Source organism: Mus caroli, chromosome 5 (genome assembly GCF_900094665.2).
Source record: "Mus caroli chromosome 5, CAROLI_EIJ_v1.1, whole genome shotgun sequence".
In the NCBI taxonomy this organism is placed as follows: domain Eukaryota; kingdom Metazoa; phylum Chordata; class Mammalia; order Rodentia; family Muridae; genus Mus; species Mus caroli.
The window spans coordinates 97789557-97804850 of record NC_034574.1 but is presented as its reverse complement, the minus strand read 5'-3'; the positions used below and the strand labels follow the sequence as shown (position 1 = coordinate 97804850).

General features: G+C 39.0%; 1 protein-coding gene and 1 pseudogene across 1 annotated transcript in view; one reads left to right on the top strand and one right to left on the bottom strand.

The window, feature by feature from the left end:
* Positions 1–11758, top strand: part of LOC110294909 (zinc finger protein 120-like) — a 21630-nt gene extending 9872 nt beyond the window's left edge. The window contains exons 2-4 of the mRNA XM_029477794.1: positions 8730–8856; positions 9096–9156; positions 11065–11758. Coding sequence (XP_029333654.1) covers positions 8730–8856; positions 9096–9156; positions 11065–11758 — 882 coding nt within the window. The remainder of the gene's footprint in view (positions 1–8729; positions 8857–9095; positions 9157–11064) is intronic.
* A 1686-nt stretch (positions 11759–13444) lies between these two features.
* On the bottom strand, positions 13445–14217 carry LOC110293827 (annotated as a pseudogene).
* Positions 14218–15294: the final 1077 nt, after the last annotated feature.

Here is a 15294-nt window from a genome sequence, read left to right as displayed (position 1 = left end):
GGGGAAGCAAACCATGCTAAGAGATGAGAATGAAAATCTCACGCACAGTGACTTTGTCAACCTGGTGCAGACATGGGGGAATCTAATGCCAGCCAAATCATTGCCTACATATTTAAAATGCAATACAATTTTGGTGAAGATTTCCAGGAAACAAAGAGTCCAATCAGCCTAATTCTAGTTGTACAAGATGTTTTAAGTTTTGATTGCATTGAAATCATTTTAGAAAGTAAATGTGACCACAAGACTGGATTCTATATGTAAAATACCCAGAATTCAATGTGGTCTGTGACTGATGNCAGAGGTCATAAAGTACATTGGACAGTTCCCCTAGGGATGGTTAACAGTGTAGGGAAGAGTGTGGGATAATTGTTCTGCAGAAGTTGGCTAAGGTCTGCTTCTACAGCTAAAGGTAGGTAATGTCTGTCTTCAAATAGCAGAGGTCATGAGGTCTTTAAAAAATACATCTGAGCATTTTGAAGTGAATGAAGATTTTTTTTCTATCTCTTTCATTGAGTTCTGTCCTATGGGTGTTTACTATTCCTAGGTTTTCTAGTGAACTGTGGGTGCAAAGAAATCTACCCCCAATGCCCTGTTGGTCATTAAAGAGTGAAATTCTCCAGCAATCGGAAGAATTGGCATTAGGGAATGATGACCTCCCTATTTGACTATGCATTGGAACATGGCCAGTCCTGAAGTCATTATACAGGCAAAACAAAATGTAGTCAGAAAATTTTATTCATATATTTGTGTATACTTAATCACACATTCTTTTTTGTTTATTTATTTATTTGCTTTTTATTAGATATTTTCTTTATATACATTTCAAATGGTATCCTGAAAGTTCCCTATACCCCCTTCCACACTGCTCCCCTGCCCACCCATTCCTGCTTCTTGGCCCTAGCATGCCCCTGTTCTGGGGCATATAAAGTTTGCAATACCAAGGGGCCTCTCTTCCCAGTGATGGCCAACTAGGCCATCTTCTCCTATTTATGCAGCTAAAGATACAAGCTCTGGGGATACTGGTTAGTTCATATTGTTGTTCTACCTATAGGGTTGCAGACCCCTTCAGCTCCTTGGGTGCTTTCTCAAGCTTCCCCATTGGGGGCCCTGTGTTCCATCTTATAGATGACTGAGAGCATCCAATTCTGTATTTGCCAGGCACTGGCATAGCCTCATACGAGACAGGTGTAACAGGGTCCCTTCAGCACAATCTTTCTGGCATATGCAATAGTTAATCACATCTTTTTTTTTTTTTTTTTTTTTTTTTTTTTGGAGACAGTATTTCTCTGTATAGCCCTGGCTGTCCTGGAACTCACTTTGTAGACCAGGCCGGCCTCGAAGTCAGAATCCACCTGCCTCTGCGTACTGAGTGCTGGGACTAAAGGCATGTGCCACCATGACAGGATTTAATCACAGATTCTTAATAAGGAACAAATTACCTAAGGAAATTTGGGGAAGGGACTTAGTGAAGATCAAGGGGAAAACTGATCTAATATATTTTAATTAAAATATATAATTGTCAATGTTATATAAAAAGTGGCTGTCAATTTGAGTTTTAATTTTTTTGGCATTAGAGCATATTTCTTTGGAATTCTATTATTTTTGAAGATTACGTGAAATTTTCTGCCACCTGGGGCAGTTTAAACTAAACACTGTTGTCTTTTCGGCTTTCCATTGTTAGGCACCAATTCTTAGTCTACTCAACCACAGCCTCTGAGCCATTTAGAACACCCACCTTCTACATGCATCCTTTCATTTTATCAGTTCTCCTGATCTTTACTGGAACAGTAGTGGGTTGTGGTTTGTTCTTTAATGTTTGTTTTATTGTTCCTGCTGTTTGTATGTTTTTTAACCTTCCCATTAAGGAAGCTCTGTTCAGTAACAATAGTGCTCCACGGGTCTTTCATCTGTCTCCTGCTTTCCTCCCAGGGTTGTCTCATACATACCAGGTGAAAATGAGCTACAGTTTACCTCACCCATCATGAAGTTACAAAACTACAATCTCTCCTTAAATGGCAATATTCTAGGAAACAGCTCACACGCAGGACAGATAGGGTTATTTGTTTCTCTGGAGTCTTAACTTTTTATTTTTTTTATTATTTTTTTTTCTTTTAGTTTTTTTCGTTTTTATATAGCTCTGGCTTTCCTGGAACTCACTCTATAGACCAGACTTGCCTCGAATTCAGAGATGCCTGCCTCTGCCTCTCAATAACTGGGATGAAAGGCGTGCAACACCAGTGCCCAGCCCATTTGTCTATTCTTGATTTTAGAGCATAAGCCATTGATGTTTTGTTCAGGAATGTTTCCCATGTGCCCATGTGTTCGAGGCTCTTGCCCACTTTCTCCTCAATAAGTTTCAGTGCATCTGGTTGAATGTCCTTGATCCACTTGGACTTTAGCTTTGTACCAGGAGATAAGAATGAATCCATTCCCATTCTTCTCCAAGCCAAGCAACATTTGAAGCAACACCATTTGTTGAATATGCTGTACTTTATCCACAGGATGGTTTTGATGTCTTTGTCAAAGATCAGGTGACCATAGACCTGTGCGCTTATTTCTTGGTGTTCAATTCTTTTCCTTTGATCTACCCGTCTGTCTCTGTACCAATACCATGCAGTTTGTACCCGTCTTGCTCTGTATTACAGCTTGTGTTCAGAGATGATGATTCCCCCAGACGTTCTTTAATTGTTGACAGTAGTTTTTGCTATTCTGGGTTTGTTTTTGTTATTACAGATCAATGTGAGAATTGCTCTTTCTATCTGTGTGAAGAATGGAGTTGGAATTTTGGTGGTGTTTGCATTGAATCTGTAGCTTGCTTTTCGTAAGAGAGACGTTTTTACTATGTTAATCCAGTCGATCCATGAGCATCGGAGATCTTTCCAATTTCTGAGGTCTTCTTTGATTTCATTCTTCAGAGAGTTGAAGTTCTTGACATACAGATCTCTCACTGACTTGGTTAAAGTCACACCAAGATATTTTCTATATTTGTTTTGATTGTGAAGGCTGTTGTTTCCCTAATTTCTTTCTCAGCCCATTTATCCTTTATGTAGAGTAAGGCTACTAGTTTATTTGATTTAATTTTATATTCAACCACTTTGCTGAAGTTGCTTATCAGTTGTAGCAGTTTTCCTTCTTCCTTTTGCCTACTGACTTTTTTCTCCTTTGGATTGTTAGTTGATTATCTTTATTATTATTATTATTTTATTTTTTGCATTCCAGTCACTGCCCACCTCCTATATTTCCTCATCCTATTCCTTCTCCCACAGATTTCTCCTCTCTCCTCCTTCTGGCCAGTCCTCCACACTCCCTGGGCCTCAAGTCTCGGGGGGTTAGGTGCCTCTTCCCTTACTGAGCCCAGTCCTCTGGTCTCTATGTGGCAGAGGCCATGGAGCAGCTCATGTGTGCTGCCTTGTTGGTAGCTCAGCGAGATCTCAGGGTTCTGGGTTATTGGAGACTACCAGTCTCCCTATGGGTTTGCTCTGCTCCTCAGCTTCTTACAACCTTTCCCTAATTCAACTACAAGGCTCCCTGACTTCAGTCCAGTGGTTGGGTGGAAGTATCTGCATCTCTCTCAATCAGCTGCTCATTGGACCTCTCAGAGGACAGCTATGTTGTGCTCCTGTCTTCATTGATTATCTGTTAGGTAATAGCCAATATCCAGTTATAAGTGAATGCCTACTATATTTTTCATTCTTTGCCTATATTAACTCATTTAGTCTGATTTCTCTAGTTGCATTCAATTGCCTGTACATTTTATGCTCTCACTTTTTAAATGACTACCATTTTTGTAATATTCTAATGTGTTAATATGCCTCATTTTCTGAATGCATTCTTCAGTTCCTTGACATCCAGGTTGTCTCCAGTGACAGTGTGGTGAATGTATAATTCTTTTCAAGCCCTTTAATAATGACCTCTGAGTTCTTTGTGGTTTGTTTGGTTGACTTTGCATGGCATACAAGTTCTTAATATATATATCTGGCTGTCTGAGAACTGATCACATAGACCAGGCTAACATCCAACTCCATAAAATATGCTATTTTTTTGTCTACCTAATGCTGGGATTAAATGCCTGAGCCATTCTAACCAGCGTGCTCATTATGTTTTTTCTTTCTTTACTTGAATTTTATCTTTTTAAGTCATTCAATTTACCTCATGCTTGTTGCCCCCTCCTGTCACCCCCTCTTATAATTCTTCCCCCATGCNCTCATCCCATTCTCCTCTCACTGGTGGAGATAACCCTTTGGTTATCCTGCATCTCTGGCAACTAGTCACTGAAAGGATACACACTTTCTATTGCACTGAGGTCAGANAAGGCAGTTTGGCTACAAGAACCAATCCTATATATAGGCAACATCTGTTTGCATATCCCCAGTTTCAGTTGTTTAGGACCCACATGATGGCAAAGCTGCACATCTCCGACAAATGAGCATGGAAGCCTAGATCCAGCCCATGTATGTTTTTTAGTTGAGGGTTCAGACTCTGAGAACAATAAAAGTTATTTGACTCAGTTGGTCTTCCTATAGAGTTCCTGTGTCCTGGGAAGACTGTAATACTGGCTCCTATTCTTCCAGTAGAATCCCCAAGCTCCATCTACTGTTTGGCTGTGGGTATCTGTATCTTTATGAGCCAGCCCCAGGGTGGAGCCACTCAGAGGACAGCATACTCCTGACTGTAAGCATANCAGAGTACTATTAATAGTGTTCGGGACTGGTGCTTACCCATGGGATGGGTCTCAATTTGTGCTNGTAATTGTTAGGCTATGCCCTCAGACACTCCTCCATTCCCCATGCACACATTTATTTTACACAGGGTAAATTTTGGGTTGAAATTTTTTGTGGCTTGGTTGGTGTCTCTAATGCTTCACTGGGGTTCCTGCCTGGCACCAGGAAGTGTCCTCTGCATGATCAATATCCCCATTGTAGTGAGTCACAGTTGAGGTCATCCCCATTGATTCTTTAGTTAGTTAGTTTGTTTGTTTTGTTTGTTTTCCGAGACAGGGTTTCTCTGTATAGCCCTGGCTGTCCTGGAACTCACTTTGCAGATAAGGCTGGCCTCAAACTCAGAAATCTGCCTGCCTCTGCTTCCGGAGTGCTGTGATTAAAGGCATGTTCTACCAAGCCTGGCTATCCCCATTGATTCTTGAGAGTTTGTGTTACACCAGGTCTCTGTCTATTTCTGGAGATGCCCAGCCACCTCCTCACCTTCATCAGTTGCAGATTTCTTTTTTGTTTTGTTTTGTTTTGCTTTTTTGAGACAGGGTTTCTTTGTATAGCCCTGGCTGTCCTGGAGCTCACTTTGTAGACCAGGCTGGCCTCAAACTCAGAAATCCAACTGACTCTGCCTCCCAAGTGTTGGGATTAAAGGCCTGTGCCACTACGCCCGACTCAGCTGCAGATTTCTAATCATATTCTTGGCCATCTAGTCATTTCTCCTGTCCTTCCCCAAAACTGATCCTGTACAGACTGTTCCATTTCCATGCTCTGCCAGTCTGATGTCCATCCCTCCATCTGGCTTTTATGACTATTATATTCCCCTTCTGAATGTGATTCAAAGATCTTCCTCATTTCGGCCTGTTTTCTTGCTTACTAACTTTTGGTTCTGTGTGGTATAACTTGGTAACTGTATTTTTTTGGCTAATATTTACATATAAATGAGTACATACCACGAAAGTCAATTTGATACTGTATTCCCTTGATAACAATGCTATTCTCAAGTTTCCTACATTTGGTAGCAAATCTCATGATATCTGTCTTTTCCATCACTGAATAGTACTCCATTGTGTAGATGTACATTACTTTTTTCCATTCTTTAGTTAAGGGACATCTAGGTTGATTCATTTTTCTTGCTCTTATGATTAAAGTTTCTGTGAACATAGTTCAGCAAGGGTCTTTGTAGAATGTTGGAGCATCATATGGGTACCAAGGAGTGGTATTGCTGGGTTTTGAGGTAGTACTCTTCTCAGTTTTCTGAGAAAGTGGCAAATTGATTTTCACAGGGGTTTTCTAAGCATGCATCCCCACCGACAATGAGCAGGTGGTCCAGGTTCTCCACATCCTTGCCAGCATGTGCTATATCTTGAGCTTTTGAACTTACCCATTCTGGCTGGTATAAAATGGAATCTCCGAATTGTCTTGCTTATCGCCTAAAGCACTGTAAAAACCTTTGACATAATCTAGCATCCCTTAATGTAAAAGGTTTAGAGAAATTAGGGATAAATATCAAAATCCTAAACAGAGCAATAAAACAACTCAAGGAGATGAAGGGGATACAAATTGGAAACGAAGAAGCCAAAGTATCGCTCTTTGTTGATGATAAGATACTATACATAAATGACCCCCCAAGATTCTACCAGAGATTTCCTGGGATTGATATACGCCTTCAGCCAAGTAGCTAGATACAAAATTAACTCAAATAAATCAATAGCTCTCCTTTATTCAAATGATAATTAGACCAAGAATATAATAAGGGAAATAACACCCTTTCTAGTAACCACGAATTATATAATATATCTTAGTATAACTCTATCCAAGCACTTGAGGGATCTGTATGAAAAGAACTTCAAATCTTGAAGAAAGAAAGTGAAGACTTAAAATTATGGAAAGATCCTCCATTCCCATGTATAGATAGGATTCCCAAAGCAAAAATGGGCATTTTACCAATAGTTTACTGCTTCTATTTTTTGACAGCCTATGAAATTATATAAAGAAAACTTTAAAATATACTTATAAAATATACTTACTGTAAATCATCTATCTTTGTTAATTTTTTTGTAGAACATGATTTTAACATTTTCTTTACTCTTTCTAAAATATCATTGGATTCATGTATTTTTCTTTTTTGTTAATCAAACATATTAATGATATTTAGAATTTTGATAAATAATATGTAAAAATTTAACTTTTATGTTTATATCCTTTCATACGCTAAACATATAATTAATGAATGTTTAATATTATTCATAACTGAGGATCCTAAATCTAATATTGAATACTACATTGTTTCAAAACATATATAATATTTTGTGGGAATTAACCATAGTAAAAGAGCATAAAATATTAAAAATGAATCATTAAAAATATTTTCAAAAGCCCTTATATGATTCCTCCTGACAAGTGGGTGAGTAGTTAAAATGCATTATATATTGGTGTATACTATGGAACACTCAGTTTACTTACAAAAGATTATCAGTGTTTCTAGGACAGAAATTATTTTATCAGTTAGTATATTTTGAAAATTTCGCCTGGAGTGGTGGCACATGCCTTTAATCACAGCACTCGAGAGGCAGAGGCAGGCGGATCTCTGAGTTCAAAACCAGCCTGGTCTACAGAGTGAGTTACAGGACAGCCAGGGCTACACAGAGAAACCCTGTCTCGTAAAACCAAAATATATATATATATATATATCAGAATAGGAAAAACTCATTGAAGTTAAACATTAAGAAAATGGTAATTTCAAGCACAGTGAGAAATATTATCAATGATACTTTTATGTTGTTTGTAAGAATGATTTTAATGTTTTCAACTGTTAATACTCAACAAACAGAATAGTTATTTTAAGGTATATTTTGTTGCTATGTTTATTTTTTATTTTTTATTTTATTAATTTGGATACTGTCTATGCCCTCTGGTTAATTTGACTAACACTTTATCTATCTTGTTGATTTTCTCAAAGAACCAGCTCCTGGTTTGGTTGATTCCTTATATAGTTGTTTTTGTTCTGTTTGGTTGATTTCAGAACTGAGTTTGATTATTTCCTGCAGGCTACGCCTCTTGGGTGCATTTGCTTCTTTTTGTTCTAGAACTTTCTGGTGTGCTGTCAAGCTGCTGGTATAAGCTCTCTCCAGTTTCTTTATGGAGGCACTTAGAGCTATGAATTTTCCTCTTAGCACTGCTTTCATTGTTTCCCATCAGTTTTGGTATGATGTGTCTTCATGTTCATTAAATTCTCAAAAGCCTTTAATTTTTTTCTTTATTTCTTCCTTGACAAAGTTATCATTGAGTAGAGTGTTGTTAAGCTTCCATGTGCATGTGTGCTTTCCTTTACTTTTGTTGGTATTTAACCATCATCAGTTATGATCTGATAGGGTGCATGGGATGATTTCAGTCTTCTTGTATCTGTTGAGCCTGTTTTGTGACCGATTATATGGTCAGTTTTGGAGAAGGTACTGTGAGGTGCTGAGACGATGGTATATTCTTTGCCTTTAGGATGAAATGTTTGTTTCATAACTTCTGTTATTTTCACTGTGTCTCTGTTTAGTTTCTGTTTCCGTGATCTGTCCATTGCTGAGAGTGGGGTGTTGAAGTCTCCAACTATTATTGTGTGAGGTGCAATGTGCACTTTGAGCTCTAGTAAAGTTTGTATTATGAAAATGGTTGCCCTTGTATTTGGAGCATAGGTGTTCAGAATTGAGAGTTCCTTGCTTTTTGTAGTTTGTAATATTCATACAGAATCTATGGTGTCTACTTAGTGTTGTTGATCTGTTTACTTGTCTCTTCATATCTCTTAATTTGTACTCTTCTTGCAAATGCATGTCTCTTTCAAAAGGTGAGGAAATGCAAGATTGGAACCTCATTATTCAGTTTCTGTGTGAAATGACATTGAGATTACATTATAACTTCTGTGTTAGGATGGAGGGAAATGGTGAATAATTTGAATACATTGTTAATGAAATATATGTCCAATAAGTGAGCACCATGCTTTCTATTATGAACATGTATGGGATGTTCTAGAATGCAGTGACATATGAGGATGTGCATGTGAACTTTACTCGGAAAGAATGGGCTTTGCTGGATCCTTCCCAGAAGAGTCTCTACAAGGATGTGATGCTGGAGACCTACAGGAACCTCAGAGCTATAGGTAAGACTGTTCATGTGGTTTTCCTTTATAAGTTAGAGGGAAACTGTTTCCTTTGGTTTGAATGTCTGTTTGTCTTTTTGCTTGCTTCTTTTGTTGTTGATGCTCTTCTATAATTTACATTGAGAAGGAAGAATGAGGTGAATGAGTCAGACATGGTTCTAAGGTTCACTGAAGATAGTACNNTAAACTTTGCCTCAATTCCAATAATACATCATACATTTTCTGGTACTATGTTTTAGACTCTTATTGGGAAGACCACAGTAATGAAGAAAAGTCTCAAACTTCTAGAAGAAGTAGAAGGTAATTTTTATTTACATGCTGATCCAAATGTNCCTCAGAAGAAATCTTCATGTGCATGTGTTCTTGAAATTTTAGTTCGAGGCAACAGTGTATGTAAATAAGCATAACTTTGAAGATACTGAGTATTAAATTCTCACAAATGCATTTACCCCTATGTCATGTACTCTATTTCAGTTGGCAGGGCATTCTTCAATGTCCAATACTGCCTTAACAGATAGAACTATTTCAAGCACAGCCCCATTGGCACTAAAATGCAGACTTGCCACTCGGTTTAGTCTTATACTTCTTAGATATTGCAAAAAAGTATACACTTTGATCATATGATATGTTTATATCCAGAAAGTTCTCATAAACAAATAGTTCACAGTAACACATATGGAACTCATGTAGTTGTAGAAAGGTGCTTAAGTCTAGTGATAGTGGACGTTTATGAGGCTTGAGAAAGTTGAATAGAAACTTAATAGAAATACCTCACATGTCTCCGGAGAATAAAAATTCAAAATTTGTAAATGTAATGTTTTTCCATTTTATTTGTTCTTGTACCTTTCATAGGTATATTATAAGGCACATATCTATCTGTCTATCTATCTCTATCTTATATAAAGTTTCAGGACCCATTTACTAAACATATTAACAGAAACACTGAGTATCTTTTTGTCCAAGGACATTTAGAAAATATCTTGTAATCGCCACTTAGAGTATATTTATTGAACTAGATATCATTTTACAGTTAATTGATTTTCCAATCATTCGGAGTAAATCAACAAAATCGCACTACAAAAGATTCTTAGGTGTATTAGTAATGTAGAAATTTTCTGTTTTTTACTGGTTCACTGTCCAAATATAATATGGCTTAATCTACAGGAAAATTTATGAATGCAGTCATTGTTATAAAACTCTGAGTGCGTGGAGATTTTGTTACATATGTGAAAAAGCCCATATAAGAAATGATTGCCATGAATGTGAGCCATGATATAAATGATTTTACAATCACCATTATCTTTAAGTATTTAATGGAACCCATAATGAAATAAAACACCATGAATATAAACAAATTGATGAATCCTTATTATTTCTGATTTCTATTTCCATTTAGAAAATACTATACATTAATTCATACATATAAAAAGGTTCATTACTATAATACATGGGTAAACCTTTCAAAAGTGACAATTGCATCTATAGGCATAAAAGAATTTATAATGTTCAGAAAATTTCTGAACATATGCAAAATGCTAACGATTTTGTATGTCATAGGCATCTGCAAACGGAAGACAGAACTCACACTGGAGAGAAAACCTATGAAAGTGTGCAATGTAATGAAGTGCTTTCAAGTCACAATCATGCTCAGATATACAAAGGAATGCTTACTGGAGCCTTTGTACCTTATACTGGTGTTCAAATGTGTAGAAGAACACAGACAGGGGATAAACCCTGTGACTGTAACAAACACGGTAAAGCCTGTGCATGCAACAGCCATCTGCAAAGCCATAAAAGAACAGATACTAGAGAGAAGCCTTATAAATGTAACCAATGTGGTAAAGCCTTTTCATGTCACAGTTATCTTCAAAAGCATAAAAAAACACATAGTAGAGAGAAGCCCTTTGAGTGTAGCCAATGTGGTAAAGCCTTTGAATACCACAGCCATCTCCAAACACATAAAACATCACATACTGGAGAGAAGCCCTATGAATGTAACCACTGTGGTAAAGCCTTTACATATCACAGCCATCTTCAAAGCCATGAAAGGACACATACGGGAGAAAAGCCTTATGAATGTAACCACTGTGGTAAAGCCTTTGCTCGTCACTGCCATCTACAAAGCCATGAAAAGACACATACAGGAGAGAAACCCTATGAATGTAACCACTGTTTCAAAGCCTTTTCATATCACAGTACTCTTCAAAGGCATAAAAGAACACATACTGGGGAGAAGCCCTATGAATGTAACCACTGTGGTAAAGCCTTTGCTCGTCACTGCCATCTTCAAATCCATGAAAGGACACATACTGGAGAGAAGCCCTTTGAGTGTATCCAATGTGGTAAAGCCTTTGCATATCACGGTGATCTTCAAAGGCATAAAAGAACACATACTGGGGAGAAGCCCTATGAATGTAACCAATGTGGTAAAGCCTTTTCATGTCACAGTTATCTTCAAAGGCATAAAAGAACACATACTGGAGAGAAACCCTATGCATGTAACCAATGTGGTAAAGCCTTTGCATACCACAGCCTTCTCCATATACATAAAAAATCACATACTGGAGAGAAGCCTTATGAATGTAACCACTGTGGTAAAGCCTTTGCTCGTCACTGCCATCTACAAAGCCATGAAAGGACACATACTGGAGAGAAACACTATGGATGTAACCATTGTGGTAAAGCCTTTGCATATCAGAGTACTCTTCAAAGGCATAAAAGAACACATACTGGGGAGAAGCCCTATGAATGTAACCAATGTGGTAAAATCTTTTCATGCCACAGTTATCTTCAACAGCATAAAAGAACACATACTGGAGAGAAACCTTATGCATATAACCAATGTGATAAAGCCTTTGCATGTCACAGTAATCTTCAGAGTAACAAAAGAACACATACTTGACAGAATTTCTATGGATGTAAACAACGTGATAAAGCCTTTGCACATTTGGTCTTCAAGGGCATTAAAAACCTAGATTGCAATGAACTCTTATGAATGTAGTCAACTTGATTAAGACTTTGCATATCAGAGTCTCTTTTTGCATGAAAAGAATCATACAGCAGAGAAATTGTGTGTATGCATGTAACTCTTTTGTCTAATCGTCTCATGCTTTTTCTCCTAGTTAAATACCTTGCCTAGTTTGAAATGAAAATGTGGGCTTTTTTTGTTGTCATATGTTATTTCTTGTTCAATTGATATCCACAAGAGGCTGCCCTGCTATTTTTTTGAAGGGGGTTGTCAAGGAGTGGATCTTGGGATCATGGTAGGTTGGGAAAGTCAGGAAGAACTGAAGGGGAGGGGAAACAACCCAGGATTGGAACCTTCAGCCTATAAAGTTTCCTGCTTGCAAGGTGTACTGGGTCAATAGTAGCACAGAACTTGTGGTGGTAACCAAACATTGACTGGTTTAATTGGAGGCACATGAAAGATGAAGGAGCCTGTAAGTGACACTGGTTGATCAGAAAGTAGAAGCAAGATAAGCAAGGATCATACTTTAGAACCAAACATGACTGCCCCTTGCCCATCACCCACCCCCTCCCCCCCAAAAAAAGCTAAAAGATATTCTGCTCTTTTTATAGATTGCTATTTCAACTGTCATTAAAGTCTGCCTTCATCAGGGCCATGGGAATAGTATAAATGACCCACACCTAAAGTAAGCACATCATGACTACTGCCATGTAAATAAAAAGGAGAATTTTTTTATTATGCTAAAGAGCAGATTTTATTATTTTCCCAAAACACTAAAATAGCCCATGGCATAGTAATTTAGGACACAATATGAATGACATGTACAGTCAGGTCCCGCCAACTCCCCCATGATTCTTTTTAACACTGTCTGGGGTAGGGAGGCTTTAAAATGTCCGCTCTCTTTAAATTTCCTTTATTAAAGTTATCAAGAAGCCACAATGGGAGAGTTATTTTGGAGAAAAAAAAAATCTTAATGTAAAAGAAATCACAAGTCCTGGGCCAGGATAAAGGAAAATTCTTCACTTGCCATCTGTGTTCTGTCGGCAGAAAAGTCTCAAACTCTTCTGTAATTTAAAATTATGCTAAATGTAATATTGCAACTTCTCCAAAGTGCCTCCATCAAAAACTGCAACTCGGGGAAGGAGAGGGGCATGTCAGAAGTGACCTCTAGCTTCAGGTCACTGAGTCAGTACAATGCAGAAATGGCAAGCAAGGCTCTTCATGACTGAAGCAAGGCTGACAAGAAGTGGAGGGCATAGCCTACAGGCCTCCACTTCCATCAGATGGCCAGAGGTGAGCTGAGGCAGGCTGCATCTCGATGCTAGCCCTTGAGGATGGGTCTCCATGATTTAGACCCCTGTGCTAAATTGTTCCTGTCTGATCATATATGGGATAGATCAATCATTTTCCCTGGGGGAGAGGTTTTCCCAGTTCTGAGAGTCATTCCGAAAAGATTGAAAACATGCTTGAAAGTGTTCTTCTGCATCAACCAGCGAGTGCCTGGTTCACAGAAAACAGCAAGAACTGAGCGGCTGCAGCATATGCCAAACTTAATGCAAAAGAAACTGTAAGACAACCTTTAAAATTAATCTGCTATTATTTGTTCTGCTTGAACCTTAACTATGGCATCAGAGACTTGCTAATCTGGAAGACTGCAGAGCCAGTGACCCCACGACTATGTGCAGACCACCTGAAGTACTTGAAAGAATTTTCTCATCTTCTACTGCTTCCTCTGAAAGCACGGGATTGAATAGGTCAAGGGACATACATCTTGTCTTGTCTTCTGGGAGAGCTTCATAATAGGGGTAAGCATATGGCAACTGGCACAGCTCAGAGTATCGGTGAGACTGTTATGAACCGATGCCTAGCCCTTGGGGACAGCACTTAGGGGTCCCACTTCCCTTACTTTTGGATGGCCTGGCTGTCCTGACACCCAGGACTCTCCTTTGAGGTACTGTTCACGGTTGTCTGTGGCTCTGGACTCTATTCCTGGCCAGTCACTTCCTAGTGCATCCCCGATGCCATGGGACACCCCGGCTAGTTGTTCTTCTGAAGGAGCAGAAGACAGAGCCACAGCCTTGCCTAGGGAGGCTGCTGGAGCTGAAATTCTCCCCATTGATCCCTTCAGTGACGGAAATACTTGAAGCCACTGTGAAGAGGTTGGCTTTGCTCTGACCATGCTTCATTTCTGAGGATGCTGCCTGCCTCCATGGCCCGTGACTTTCCATGGCTATCTACTACAGGCTGGTCTGTCCAAGAAGGCTCAACTGAGGGGCTGGGGTTCCTCTCCTGACTTCTTTTCTTAATACCACATGCTGTTTCTCCGGGTCATCTCCTTGTGACTGCTTTACACTGGCCAGGCAAACACTCAGGGTCCCTGTCCCAGCCGTCATGCTTTGTGCCCTCTGATGCAGTGAGTGGGGTGAGGCCTATCAGTCAAGGATGGACTTCAGTGGATCTCCATATGAACCTGCAGGCCACGTTGAACATCATGGACACCATGATGTAGAGGTAGGGAAAGTTGATGCACAGCGGCCAAGCCAGGTCAAAGAATATGAGCAGCAGCCCCTTGCAGACGACCCCATAGGAGCGGGCAGCAGCTGAGGGCAGCAGCTGGACAGACAGATCCGTGTAACAGAGCCAGGATGCTCCCACTACCTGGCTGCCCTCCCTCTCTGTACCCCATTGCCTAAGACCTCCTCCCCCAGGGCCAGTGCTCAACGATCTCAGGGACCAAGGGACACCAGCAGGTTGGCAGGCCACTTGGGAGCTGAGTCTGCACATCACTCTCCACAAGCTACCACCTGCGTTCCCAGGTGGGCTTCAGAGCCTAAACGGAGAAATTTTTAATGATGTGTTGAAAATATGAGTTATAAAAGAGAAAAAACAGTAAATGAACAAATTTTGACATTGGCTTTGTGTGTGTTGAATTACAAATGTACTGATTTTTTAAAAATATTTTCTATAATCATTTATTTGCTTTATGTATATTAGTACACTGTAGTTGTCTTCAGACACATGAGAAGAGGGCATCGATTCTATTGTAGGNGGTGTGAGCCACCATGTGGTTGCTGGGAATTTAACTTTGGAAGAGCAGTCAGTTTTATTTTCATTTTCTATTGATTTATTTTTGTAGAAAATGATTTTAATATTTTCAATTGTTAATATTCAATGAACAGAATAGTTATTTTAAGATATAGTTCCTTGTTATGTCTCCCTTTTCTTTTCTGATTTTATTAATTTGGATACTGTCTCTGTGCCCTCTGCTTAGTCTTGTTAAGGAATTATCTGTCTTGTTGATTTTCTCAAAGAACCAGCTCCTGGTTTTGTTGATTCTTTGTATGCTTCCTCTTGTTTAATGTTTGGTTGATTTCAGCCATGAGTTTGCTTATTTCCCATGGTCTACTCCTCTTGTACTTGCTTTTTTGTTGTTGTTGTAGAGCTTTCTTTCCTTTCTTCCTTCCTTCCTT